Source organism: Nuphar pumila, chromosome 7 (genome assembly GCF_984573655.1).
Source record: "Nuphar pumila chromosome 7, dmNupPumi1.hap1.1, whole genome shotgun sequence".
Classification (NCBI taxonomy): Eukaryota; Viridiplantae; Streptophyta; class Magnoliopsida; order Nymphaeales; family Nymphaeaceae; genus Nuphar; species Nuphar pumila.
This window is the reverse complement of record NC_143255.1, coordinates 113,254,054-113,267,125: the sequence shown is the minus strand read 5'-3', so window position 1 is coordinate 113,267,125 and position 13,072 is coordinate 113,254,054. Positions and strand designations below refer to the sequence as shown.

The following is a 13,072-nucleotide window of genomic DNA, read 5'->3' as shown; positions in this document are numbered from 1 at the left end:
TACTTCTTTAAGATGTGTATTAGAGTATGATAGTCTTACTGTGTTGTTACTGTTGATATAGGGGATTATTTTGGCACAATCATTTTTGCAGAAAAGTCATTGTGACAGACCATTTTGGTGCAAAATGACTACTATTTGTCCATGGTCAATAAGTTTTTAAAATGCTCTCTTTTACCTATAGATGTGTACATCCTTTTCTTTTAACTATTTGAAACATATTGATTCTTTTATATTAGTTTGGATGAAATGTAGTTTTTATATGCTAATGGCATTGCAAAACTATGATCAATGACGTGGATGTCTTTTAGTGGATTTAAATAATCGGAAAATGATGGTACTGTATGGTAAAAATAATATTTTTTCTAAAAACTCTCACAATTTGCTAAAATTTGTCCCATGATCAAAATTGCAAATAGTCAACTTTGTTAGGATCTTTTTACCCTTCACATGTGCAAAATTCACAAAGTTTGTGTGATATATCATTTCGCTCATCGGGCATCACAAACTCTCACTTAAAAGGAGGTCCGCACACTTTTTTTGTAGACCTCAATAACAGTGCAAAAAATTATGTTAATTATGTAGCATTCTTTGTTAATCTTAAAATTGCAAATAACTTAGTAAAATCACATACTTTATACTAAAGTCATAAGAAACCATATGAACGTTATTTTTTATCTCTTTAACCATCACTTAAGTGTATGTTCACATATATTTTTTTGTGGTCTTCAAGAAGTGCAAAAATAAATTTTGTAAACCTCCTTATGATTGTAACTTTGCAAATACTTTAATAAAATTGCATATATGTGGTACTTATGTCATTAAAGATCGTGTGAACCTCCTTTCTTCTTTCTTTAACCACATATCTAAATGTGTGATGTTCTTTAATGTTTATGTTTTTTCTACTAGAATAAATGTGACTATTCGAGGGTATAAAAAATGATTGTCTTCATCTTGTGCGATGTTCAAGGCTATTTTCGCATATTCTAGGGTTCCTTTGTGATCTCCTTCTTGATCTTTCATAAATAAATCTTCCAACTTTTTTGGCAAATGTTTTTAGTCACTTTTTTTTTATGATTCATCAGTGCCACTTTATAGTTAAATTTTTCATATTCATCAACAATGAGCTTTCTGGTAAGCACATAATTAACGATAAGTTTTTTTGGCAAAATTAGTATTTTTTAAGAATTGTCTAATACCCCTTTTCTTTAAGTTGTTGCATCTTTTTTTATTGTACCTCTCTTTATCGTTTATACAAAAAAAATGCCTATAATTAATATATTGAAAAATGTAAACAACTATAGCAATATTAGCTTACCTTCTTAATTGTTAGGTTTTATTGACACAACTAAATAGTGGTTCAACTGTTTGGTTTAATGGCTTGGGGCTCTTGCTTCTACAATGAGATAACAAGTTTATCACACCTTGGTGATGGTTATGAGCACTTTCATCTTTTAAATTCTATAGGCATTGCAATTTTTTTGTTATATTTGATATAATTAAACATTGTTTTATGCTTTTTAAGTATGTTTTTACTTTAGCTTCAGCTATAAATCATCCAAGAATAATTAGATATTGAGATTTTTTACTGTGAGTGACTTGATATGTCAGATTCAAACCTATAAAATTTCTTAATTCAATTTAATTTCAGTTGAGAGATAAAAAACTTGAAATACATTGTTTGTGTTATTCAACATAATGTATTTTTGAATATTATAAAATTTGGACTGATTTCTATTAATTTTTATTTTCAAACTATGAGGATTCGGCTTCTTAAATTTTAACTGTGAGTTTTTCTATATGTAGATTAACATACCTTAAAATTGTAGCCACATATCCTGAGTATTCTAGAAAATATAAATTTTATTTTGTCTCTACGTACTCACTGTCATAACGAAATTTTCCTATATAGAAATCAAACACAAACTTCAATATTTTTATAAAATATTTGACCTTTCAATTACAAAATACAGAAATATAACACAAACACACAAAATCAACTATTTTTTAAAAGAGAACAAGTTTGCCCTATACTATAAATAAAAATCATTTTTATGAAAGAAATAAATTTAATCCAACCTAGATCTTCAGTACACAATCCATAAAAACAAACTTCAATGCTTGATCATCATATACTCAACCTTATACATACTGAAAAATGAAAAAATCTTGTGCCTTAATGTGGTTTTGTTCGGTTAAAACATCGCATACAAACACAAAGCTCAAATTATAATGTAATTCTCTCGAGACACCTTCTGAACGCAAAAAAGATGTAGATACATTTTCTTAACATACGTGGTTGTTGTCCATGGTCAAGGTACAGACCTTGTGTCAGAACCAACACACCAGAAATAAGCTAAAACACAAATATGATCTATCACCGAAAAAATCGTGGAGTAGAAAGCTCACTTAATAAAAAACAATATCTACAAGAGTTGACTCGAAGACTGGTTCTCTCTTCCCCCTTGCTCTCTCTCTCTCTCTCAATGTGGTATTTGGGAAAGGAAGGAGACTAAACACATTAAATAGAGGATGTTAGGTTTTCGCTTTCTATTTCACTTCTTAAGTGACGCCCACCCCTCTACAAGAGCAGGTTGGAAGTCTTGTTCTCTCTTCCCCCTTTCTCTCTCTCTCACAATGTAGTATTTGGGAAAGGAAGGAGACTCAACACATTAAATAAAGGAGGTTAAGTTTCCGCTTTATATTTCACTTCTTAAGTGACGCCCACCCCTCTACAAGAGTTGGCTGGAAGACTAGTTCTCTCTTCTCCCTTCCTCTCTCTCTCTCTCTCTCTCTTAATGTGGTATTTGAGAAAGGAAGGAGACTCAACCCATTAAATAGAGGAGGTTAGGTTTTCTATTTCTATTTCTATCTCACTTCCTAGGTGACGCCCACCCTTCTTGAAGTTTATAAAAATTTTAAACTCCTAATCTTACTTTACCTCTTATCTCATATGCGTAACAAATACCAATACCATCATCAACTATTTATACATAAAATATTTGCATTACACCAACACAGTCAACCCTAACCTCATTACACCAACAAAAAAAACATTAAAAATTAAATAAAGGACAAGCAAACACACACAAATAATATAACACACACACACACACACACACACACACACACACACACACACATATATATATATATATATATTAAAAACCTTAAATATAGTAAACCTTAAATGTAAACCATGTAAAAAATATTGAATAAAACATAGGATAATCAAATAACCACACACAAATACGCATGGGCCTAGATGTTACTCATTTATACAAAAAAATAGCTCTGAATAAAAAATAAAACAATATGCATATATATAGTTTATATAAAAGTCACCTTTCAACCTAACTGGGGCCACAACCTTGTTAGAATGCAACGATGAAGTGTAACCAAGGAATCGTCGAAAAGAGTGGCTAAAAATAGTTGTAATTTTTTTTTTTGCAAAACACCAACTAGTTGGAAACCTTAGAAAATGCAAAAATAACCCTAGGTTACAGATAATCACTTTTTATACTACAGAAAATCACAAACATGAAGATCACATTCTATAGGTACTAGATATATGCGATTTTACTAAGGTATTTGTGAAGTTATCATCATAAGAAGGTTCACAAAACTTGTTTTTTGCGCGTTTCGTGAAGACCACAAAATAATATGTGTGAATATACATTTAAGTGAGGCTTAAAGAAAGAAAGGTTCACATAGTTTCTCATGACTTTGGTATAAAATATAAGATTTTACTAAGGTATTTGTGATTTTATGATTAACAAAGAAGACGACATAAATAATATAATTTTTTGTGTGCTTTTGAGGTTTGCAAAAAAAAATGCGAACCTCTTTTTAAGTGGGAGTTTGCGATACCTGACGGGCAGAGCGATATATCATGCGAACTTTGTGAGATTCTCACATGTGAAGGATAAAAAGGTCCTAACAAAGTTAGCTATTTGTGTTTTTTGTCATTCAACAAATTTTAGCAAATTATGTATTTTTTTAGGAAGTTGATTCCCACCAAATTGGTCATGCTAAACACAATCGCAAGGTTAGATTGAGTCAAAATAAATTGCATTTTAATATCCTAACAAGAAATCATGGGCATGAGTTGTGTTGACACAATCAAACTTCAAAAATAGATTTAACATGCATAGTCTAAATGCTTGGAACCGACTCTTATATTTTGTTTTTTGACAAAAAAGACACACAATTTTATGAGCTGAAAAAGTATCTTAAATTGTACAATGTTTGTTCTTCAAAGCTCTTAAAAGTGTGCATATGTGTTGTAATTCAAGAGGCAATTCCCAACAACCAAACAATGTAAATCAATCTATAGGGCGAGTTTTGTGAAAAACAACAAAAAAACTCATTCAATAACTCTCTCTCTATCTATCTATATACATCTATATCTATCTATATCTATATATATATATATATATATATATTAGAACTAAACATATTAGACCTTATTTCTCATTCTGCCCCATAGATTTTAAGAGTTTTATGATAGATCTGAACCGTTAGATGTGTTTAGCATGCCCAATTTAGTGAGAATTGATTCTTGGATTATGTTTTTTTGATGAAAAAATATATTTTTATGAGCAAAAAAAATCTGCTACATTCATAGCCATTGATTTTGGATTGCTGGAAAAACCGCTATACAGGTCAGATTCTAGAAATTCAAAAGCAGATTCTCACTAAATAAAACCCATAGATTACATCTATAGGTGTTAGACGTGAGAAAAAAAGCTTAAAACTGCAATTTTTGAAAGAGCCTAACAAGAAATAACTAAAAAGGGGACCTAAGGAAGGCATATATATATATATATATAAAGAGAGAGAGAGAGGGTAGGTGGTAGCCGCTTACCACTTTTCTAGTTTAGTGCTAGCTTATCAGGTTTTTTAAGGGTTTTTTCATGTTTTCCTTAAATTTAAGCGTACAGGTGTGTTCTACATGCTTGATTTTATAGGAACCAACTCTTAGATTCTTTGATTTTGACACTCAAGTTTTTATAAGGTTAAAAAATCAATGGTTTAATATTTAAATAAATATTCAAGCCTTAAAAATCATGTCTTTTTTATTAAAAAACATTATTTAATTATCATTTTCTAGCTAATCAACCATGCCCAACACATCTGCATGTCCAGGTTTTTGAAAAACAACCTGAAAACGCTTTTTTGCTCTTAGCAGACTGGTGGTAGCTACTACCACTTTTCCCATATATGTGTGTGTCTGTGCATAGTGTATGCGTGTGATTTAACTGAATCAATAACTATTGAGTTGTCTGGATTGGAGTTCATTCTGATGACTTGACCAAAAATTCCAAAAATTGGTCGATTTCAACCTCTCTTTCTTTGTCTCATTCTCTCACAAGTGATTAGGCTCCCACTCGCTATTAGAGCAAAAAACTATAAATCATTTTTGCGGCATTTTCTACTAAGCTATGTTTTATTGGATCCAAGAACCTGGAGATGTCTAAGAAAAATCATGGGATCGCCACCTGTTGGTAAAACCCTTGAGGCCTCCCGTGACCACCGGAAATTACACCAAGCTTCTAGCAAGCGACACTTGTGGATTTTGAACTTGTGACATTCTCAAGTGGCCCCTACTAATGGAGCCCGAGCCCTTGTAGGCTGAAACTTTATATTTACCTTATATATTTACTAAAATCTCTCATTATTTCTACCTATAAAGACGTCTCCCTTGCATACAAAGGCTCTGCTCATCTGGTAAGGGTGACTTGTGAATATGACCAAGTCGACAGGACGTCACTAGTTCGAGGGTGGCATTCCTTGCCACAAGATTGAAGCTGGGTGTACTCTTCGGTAGACAAGTGAGACCTCAAGGGTTTTACAAATAGACAGCTAACGTTGGGTTGTTGATAAGGTATTTTATCTTTAACTATAAAAAAGAAAAGAAAAGAAAAGAAAGAGAAGCATCTCATTTATATTTATCAAATAATGTTACTTAAATCCCAAACCAGTTTTGTAAAACTCAAACAAGACTAAGCTTGATTTAATTTAGTAGCAAATGTGTGTCATCTAACAAAAGGATCTAATATGGATCCAAATAGAGAACCATGATGCAGATCTGAATTCCAATCCAAAAGTATAACTATTTAAGTCCTTTAAAATTTGTATCTCACAAAATATGTAAGACAATCTTAAAGTCCTCAACTTTAAGTATAGGCTGTGAATAAATCAGTTCCTTATCTTGGCTTATGGTTACCCTGATCTATTTATCCATATCTGATTAACCATGGAAAAATTTGCTGCCAAAAATACTTTTTATTTATTAAATAATTACCATGTACTACATTCATGTTAACGGGTTGAGTTTGACCCAGGCCCGACCCGTGCCAAACCCTATAGGGAAAGGGTTCGGTGATAGAGAAGAAAGTTCAATTAGAATCGGGTCTGACTCAAAGGGTTCATTTTTTTTATGATAAAAAGCAGACCCTTTGAGTCCGACTCGGATTCTAATTGAACCTCTTTCTGGGTATAGTGTGTGAAATTTTATACCAGACCCGGGCTTGACACGAGTTCCAATTAAGATCCACAAATTTTCAGTGTAAAAAGATCATGGCTCGGGTCTGGTTGATGTAATCCTTAATAAGTCCCGGGTATTGTTTCTGTTATGGTGGGTCCGACTGGAGCCGAAACCGGATCCGGTACCTGCACCTTAAATCAGATCCAAGATTGGTTCCGCCTGGGTCCGAACCAGATCCGACCCGTTGACATATTGTTTCCGCCACGAATCATAAGGATGGCACAGAAGGATTAGTATTCGGTTCAAGTATGATCGAAACCGTATCCGATCCGTTTTCAACCGGATCCGAAGGCTTCAAAAGGGGACTTTTCGCCACCGGCTGCGCTCTAGTGTTTCTGGGTGTAGGGTTTTAGCGCAGAGAAATGGGGAAGAAGAAGAAGTTCGTCCACAAGAAGAGCTCTGCAACGTACCGCCTCCTCTTTCGGGACTCCTCCTCCGACCCCAATCGCCAATCCCTAGACGGAGATCGAGTCTTCGTCAGGGTCGACCGCAACGCCGGCCCCTCCCACGCCCCTTTCCTCGATGCCAATGACGACGCCGGCGCTGATCCCGATCCCGATCTCGATCACGGTTCGATCTTTGCGGACTCGGAAGACGACGACGATATCGACGGAGAGATCGGGAATTCCTGCGAAGGATTCCGGCCATCCGGCGCCGTCGCGCGGCTGCCCTCGAAGGCGGGGGCCTTGCCGGAGGACGTGAGGAGGGAGATCCTGGAGCTGGGATTTCCTGACGACGGGTACAATTACCTCGCCCACTTGAGGGAGATCAAGCAATCGGGGGGCGGATCGGCGTTTTACCACAACTGGAAGGCGAAGCTCGATCGGGTGCCGAGCGACGTTAAGGTTAGTTGGAAGAATCCATCGAATTATGGGTGTTTCTAGTGGTATCTCCTGAATTAGTTTTCATTTATTTGATTTCCCTCATAAGATGAAGTTTCGATGGTTTCGGTTTGTCAATGGTTCGGGGTTATTCCTCATCTCGTAGTATTTTAAGTGGAGTTCGAATGTATTCATTTGTAGAGATAAGCATGATGAATTGGAAGATGGCTTTGTGATGCATAATGTAATTTCTTATTTCATCCCACTTTTTTCTGGACAAGTGATGCATGAAAATATCAATTAAGGCTTTGATTGTCGATTTCAACGGCTAAAATTGGCGAATAGTATCTTCAGTATTATCGGGAGCAGCACAAACTACTGATATTTAATTCTCCTGGAATTTTCCCTTTCTCTGGTAGGATAGGGAAGGAGGTGTGTTGGGTGTTTAAGCTGAGAACCAAATTTGACTCAGAATTTATTTGAAATGTTGCTTGCTATGCATAACGGAGAAGTTGGTCTCTTAAAGTTACAGCTTTCAACGGACCTTTGACTGTTTTACTTTGCGTTTCTTGTTAATTTCGCACGTGATAGGCCTACGATGCATCAAAATTTCCAGTTCACTCAGGGAGTACAAATACCGAGTGAATGTGTACAGTGGCTTCAAAAACATTTAGTGTGAAAGTTCAGAAAGCTATCGATCCTGACATAGTTGCGCTGCTTGATGATAGTGACATTTCGCATTTTGAATCAGATGGAGAGGAACCTGAGGAGGACTTTGTGTTGCTGGCCAATCATCCCGAAGAAGGCGAGGTGGAAGTAATTGAAGATAAGAAGGTTGATATAAGTGTGCCATCCAATTATGATTCTTCTGTTCGGCAGGAGCAGATGAGCAATTCAGCTAATACTGGTCCTTCAGGAATTGAAAAACCCAGAGTTCGTAGGCTCATTGACGAGCAGTTTGATCTGGTAAGCTTTTGCTCTTGGTCTCTCTCAGAATTTGGAACATTTAACTTTGCTATTGCTGAGGTTCTTTTAAACAAAGGTTTTGGCAATTAGGCCTGAGATACAACCTAATACTTGTGAAGATCCCCAAACGGTGACTTGTTTTTTCTCACATGGGGGATAATCTATTAATGAAATGTTTGGAGTATACTACACAAGAGCACAACAGGGACGTGTGCCTATAAATATTCCGGATGTTCTGTATATTTTTTCATAGAATATTTAGGAAATAATGTTCAATTTTGAAATGCTAGGAAAACCAATTTACCCATGGCTGTGCATGTGTATATGTGAATAGATGTCCGTGCCTTATTGTGTCAAAACACCCAAATGTGCTACAACCTTTAGGCTAGGCATATGCTGACATTCTTGAGGCTTATGCACTCCCACCTCTTTGTAGGATTCAAGTTGAATAGTTTATGCATCCTCTTTCCTTCAGGAGTTCTAGTCCCAACCCCTTGTGTGTGTGTGTTTTCTATTTTAGATCAATCTATATAATTATCTTTTTTTCATTTGTAATTAATCCTTTCCTGTTTTCAATAATAAATAAGAAGCTTGTACTTATGTACTTTCTCTTGCCTCTTTAATATAAAATACTTTCCTTTTTTATCCTCAAAAAGATGGAATTAAGGGAAATCTTACTATTGTAAATAACCATAAAAACTCCACTGGTGTTCAAAATGGTGATTATCATGTTGATGCCATCTGCATCTTGACTTGAGAAACTTGCTCCATGGCTTAGCACATCAAATCCCTTTGTTAAATTTATCTTATATTTCCCTGATGCATAGAGTGGTCTTGGCTAAATTTCATCAACACAACTTCTAGTTTTGGTTTGCTTGTCAACAGACATTGTAGAATCATCTTCTTGTGTTCATTAAAGTGTGCTAAAGGTATTAAGAGATTTCTTAGTATTTTCTATGGCCTTCTCCATGCTACAGTGATTCTTTTTTGTTCTTTGGAGCTTAAGAACTCACTTCTCAGTCTCACACTTGTGCTGTTATCGTATGTTGATTACAGCTGACCCTTAGGGAATATGGCAGTGACAGTGAGGATTCCATTGATTCACAAGCTGCAGAAGAAGGTGATTTACTTGCATCTAAGCTCAACGATGCCCTCAAAGACCATGTGATGGATGACATGGACATTTTGGATAAGTATCAAGTCCCTAGGGGTTCTATGCATCAAGATCCAGCACCTGGTAAAGAATTAGATCTTGATCCTTCTGATGATTTGAAAAGGAAGTGTGCAGAATATGCTGAGGTGTACTTTCATGAAAGCCTGGAGAATACAGAGTCAGTGTTTTTTGAAGAGAGCAGCAGTGATGAATCTGAAAAGTGGGAATGTGAAACCATCTTATCTACATACTCAAACCTTGACAACCGTCCTGGGAGAATTTGGGGCCCAGACATTCCCGGGAAGACCATAGAGCATGCTTCTAGAAACTTGGACTCAAGCAGGCCTATGATTTCTCTTCGTGGGAAGAATATGCTCCCCGTGGAATCTTTTCCTTCCAAGAGAGGAGACAATGCTGCTGACAAGACAAAGATGGGAGCAGGTTTGGTAGCAAATGAAAAGAAGGGAAGAATTCGAAGGCTTGAGACTAGAGAAGAAAAGAAAGAAAGAAAGGTAATGCAGAATGATCAGTAAGCTGTTGTTTCAGGTCTTATGTAAAATTTTGCAGATGTAGTGATCTACCATAGGCCCAGAGGGATGTATATTTTCACGTTGCTGTACCTTTTCCCTTATATGTGGAAACTAAATGATTCTGGTGGCATTTAGAGAATAGAATGTGGTCAATCATGTCTAACAAATTTGTATTCAAATGTAGGCTGCTGTAAAAGAAGAAAGACGAGAAGCACGGCGGGCAAAGAAGGAATGCAAGAGCATGTACATGGGTGAGGCAATGAGAGCACAGCAAGTTGCTGCTTTTTCCGGTCCTAGTACCATTCATCTCATGTGAGTTCATCTCTTGAAGTTGTGTAACATTCTGAAGACTTGGTTGGTTTGTTTCTCCTCTTGCTTATTACTAGTCTTTCCTCGTGGAAGAGCTGTCATCTGTAATCTTTTCTGTTTCATGTAGTCATTCTTGAGCTATGACCAAGGCCTAATTAATGTGGAGGTACGATTCATATTTTTAGTAAAAAGTAAATTTTTTCTATAAAAGAATTGGGTTTGATTGTGCCTCTCTATCTTTCACCCAAATGGTGAGTTCTCAATTTTGAGCAATTGGTATGTTGGTTAAGTAACTCCGCCTGTGTATAACTGTTTAGTTATACACTGCCGGTCCCAAGCCCGGATAAAGGAGGAGGGTTGCGGTAGGCCTGTGACAGCCAGCATAAAAACTGTCATATCCTATGAAAATGAACCAATATGAGAATTTCGTTGGGGCGTTCCCTACTGAGCGACGCGCTGTACTCTCTAGGCCCGGAGGCAGTGATAAATGGGCAAGGGTTGCTAGGTCGTCGCCCAGAAGCGACGCGTCACATCGGCGCCCGGGTGTGGTGTCAAATAGGCAAGGGTTCCCTCACTTTGTTGGACGGGTGGGGGTAAAGAAGTTAGTCCAAAACCATAAAATTAGGTTAGCCACTTGAAACATAGGGTCTTTAACTGGTAAGTTGGTAGAGTTAGTAGATGTTATGTGTAGGAGAAAGATTGATATTTTATGTCTTCAAGAGACCAAATGGGTAGGTGAGAAAGCTAAAGTGGTAGAACCTTGGGGATATAAGATTTGGTATACAGGAATAAATATGAATAGGAATGGAGTAGGGATTGTTATGAGTCGTCAGTTTATAGATAATGTAGTTGAGGTCCGTAGGAAGGGTGATAGAATTTTACTTATTAAATTAGTATTAGGTACGGATATTATTAATATTATTAGTGTTTATGCACCTCAAGTAGGTTTAGATGATTCCATTAAGCAGCAATTTTGGGAAGATTTAGATGGAGTAGTACAAGGGATATCTTATGGAGAAAAGTTTTTCATCGGCGGTGACCTTAATGGACATGTAGGCATTAGTAGGGATGGATTTGAGAGTATCCATGGAGGCTATGGTATAGGAGAAAGAAATGATAGTGGAGAAAGGATTTTAGATTTTTGTTTGTCTTATGATATGATCTTAGCAAACACTTGGTTTAGGAAGAGGGAGTCTCACCTAGTAACATTTAAAAGTGGGGTTAATACGAGTCAGATAGATTTTTTCGTACTTAGAAAGAGAGATAGGGGTTGTTGCATCGATTGTAAGGTTATACCGGGAGAAAGTGTAGCTACACAACATAGAGTCTTAATTTTAGATCTTAGAATTAGACAATGCCGCAAAAGGGATAGACATAGGATAGATCCTAGAATTAAGTGGTGGGCGTTGAAGGGAGCTAAACAAGGAATGTTTGTAGAGCAGGTAGTTAAGGAAGCTGATTGGTGTCTCGAGGAGGATTCAGAATCAATGTGGAATAAGATAGCGGGTGGCATGAGAGAAGTGACTAAGGAGGTATTGGGTGAGTCTAAAGGCGGTGCACCACTAGGTAAGGATACATCATGGTGGAACGAGGATGTCAAATTAGCTATTAAGGTTAAAAGAGAGTGTTATAGAAATCTAAGTAAGAGTCGTGATAATGAGAATTTGGAGAAGTATATGATAGCAAAGAAGGAAGCTAAAAAAGTTGTTCGAAACGCGAGGGCTAAAGTATATAAGGAGGTTTATGACAAGTTGGATACCAAAGAAGGCGAGAAGGATATTTATAGGCTTGCAAAGATGAGAGATAGGAAATCGAAGGATTTGGGTATGGTTAGATGTATCAAAGATGAAACGCAAAGGGTTTTAGTCAAAGATGCGGAGATTAAGGAGAGATGGAAAGATTATTATGATAAGCTATTTAATGATAGTCATGCTCAAGATCTTGGAGACTTCTCCATTCCTTTTCACGAGATTAATCGTGACTTCATGCGCAAGATTCAAAAGAAAGAAATTACAGAGGCTTTGAAGAAAATGAAATCAAGAAGGGCAGTTGGCCCAGATGGTATACTTATCGAGGCTTGGAAATGCTTGGGAGAGAAAGGTTTAGAATGGTTGACAAATCTTTTTAACTTGATTTGGCGAACAAATAAGATGCCTAATGAGTGGAGGAAGAGTACTTTGGTGCCTTTATATAAGAATAAGGGTGATATACAAGATTGCACAAACTATCGTGGTATAAAACTCATGAGTCATACTATGAAACTTTGGGAGAGGGTGATTGAGTCTAGGTTGAGGAAGGTTGTCATGATATCAGAGAATCAATTTGGTTTTATGCTTGGAAGATCAACTATGGAAGCTATACATCTTCTTAGACAACTTATTGAAAGATATAGAGAGAGGAACAAAGATTTGCATATGGTTTTTATTGATTTAGAGAAGGCATACGATAGAGTACCTAGGGACGTTCTCTGGTGGAAAATGATGAGGAAAGGTGTTTCTCTCAAGTACATTAGTATAATTAAAGATATGTATGAAGGAGTAGTAACCAATGTCTGCACTTGTGGAGGGGTGACAACCAATTTTTCGATAACGGTTGGGTTACATCAAGGATCTGCTTTAAGCCCTTTCCTATTTGCGATAGTGATGGATGAGCTTACGAGATCAATTCAAGAAAATGTACCGTGGTGTATGTTGTTTGCTGATGATATTGTTTTGATTGATGAGTCTAGAGCTGGGGTTAATGCTAA

The 13,072-nt window shown here is 36.5% G+C and overlaps 1 protein-coding gene across 1 annotated transcript; it reads left to right on the top strand.

The window, feature by feature from the left end:
* The first annotated feature begins 6,909 nt into the window (after positions 1 to 6,909).
* LOC149832985 (uncharacterized) lies at positions 6,910 to 10,564 on the top strand. Its single transcript, XM_090013350.1, has 4 exons — positions 6,910 to 7,421; positions 8,043 to 8,334; positions 9,391 to 9,999; positions 10,202 to 10,564. The coding sequence occupies exons 1-4, from the start codon at positions 6,910 to 6,912 to the stop codon at positions 10,331 to 10,333; spliced, it is 1,545 nt and encodes a 514-aa protein (XP_089869476.1). The 3' UTR covers positions 10,334 to 10,564.
* Positions 10,565 to 13,072: the final 2,508 nt, after the last annotated feature.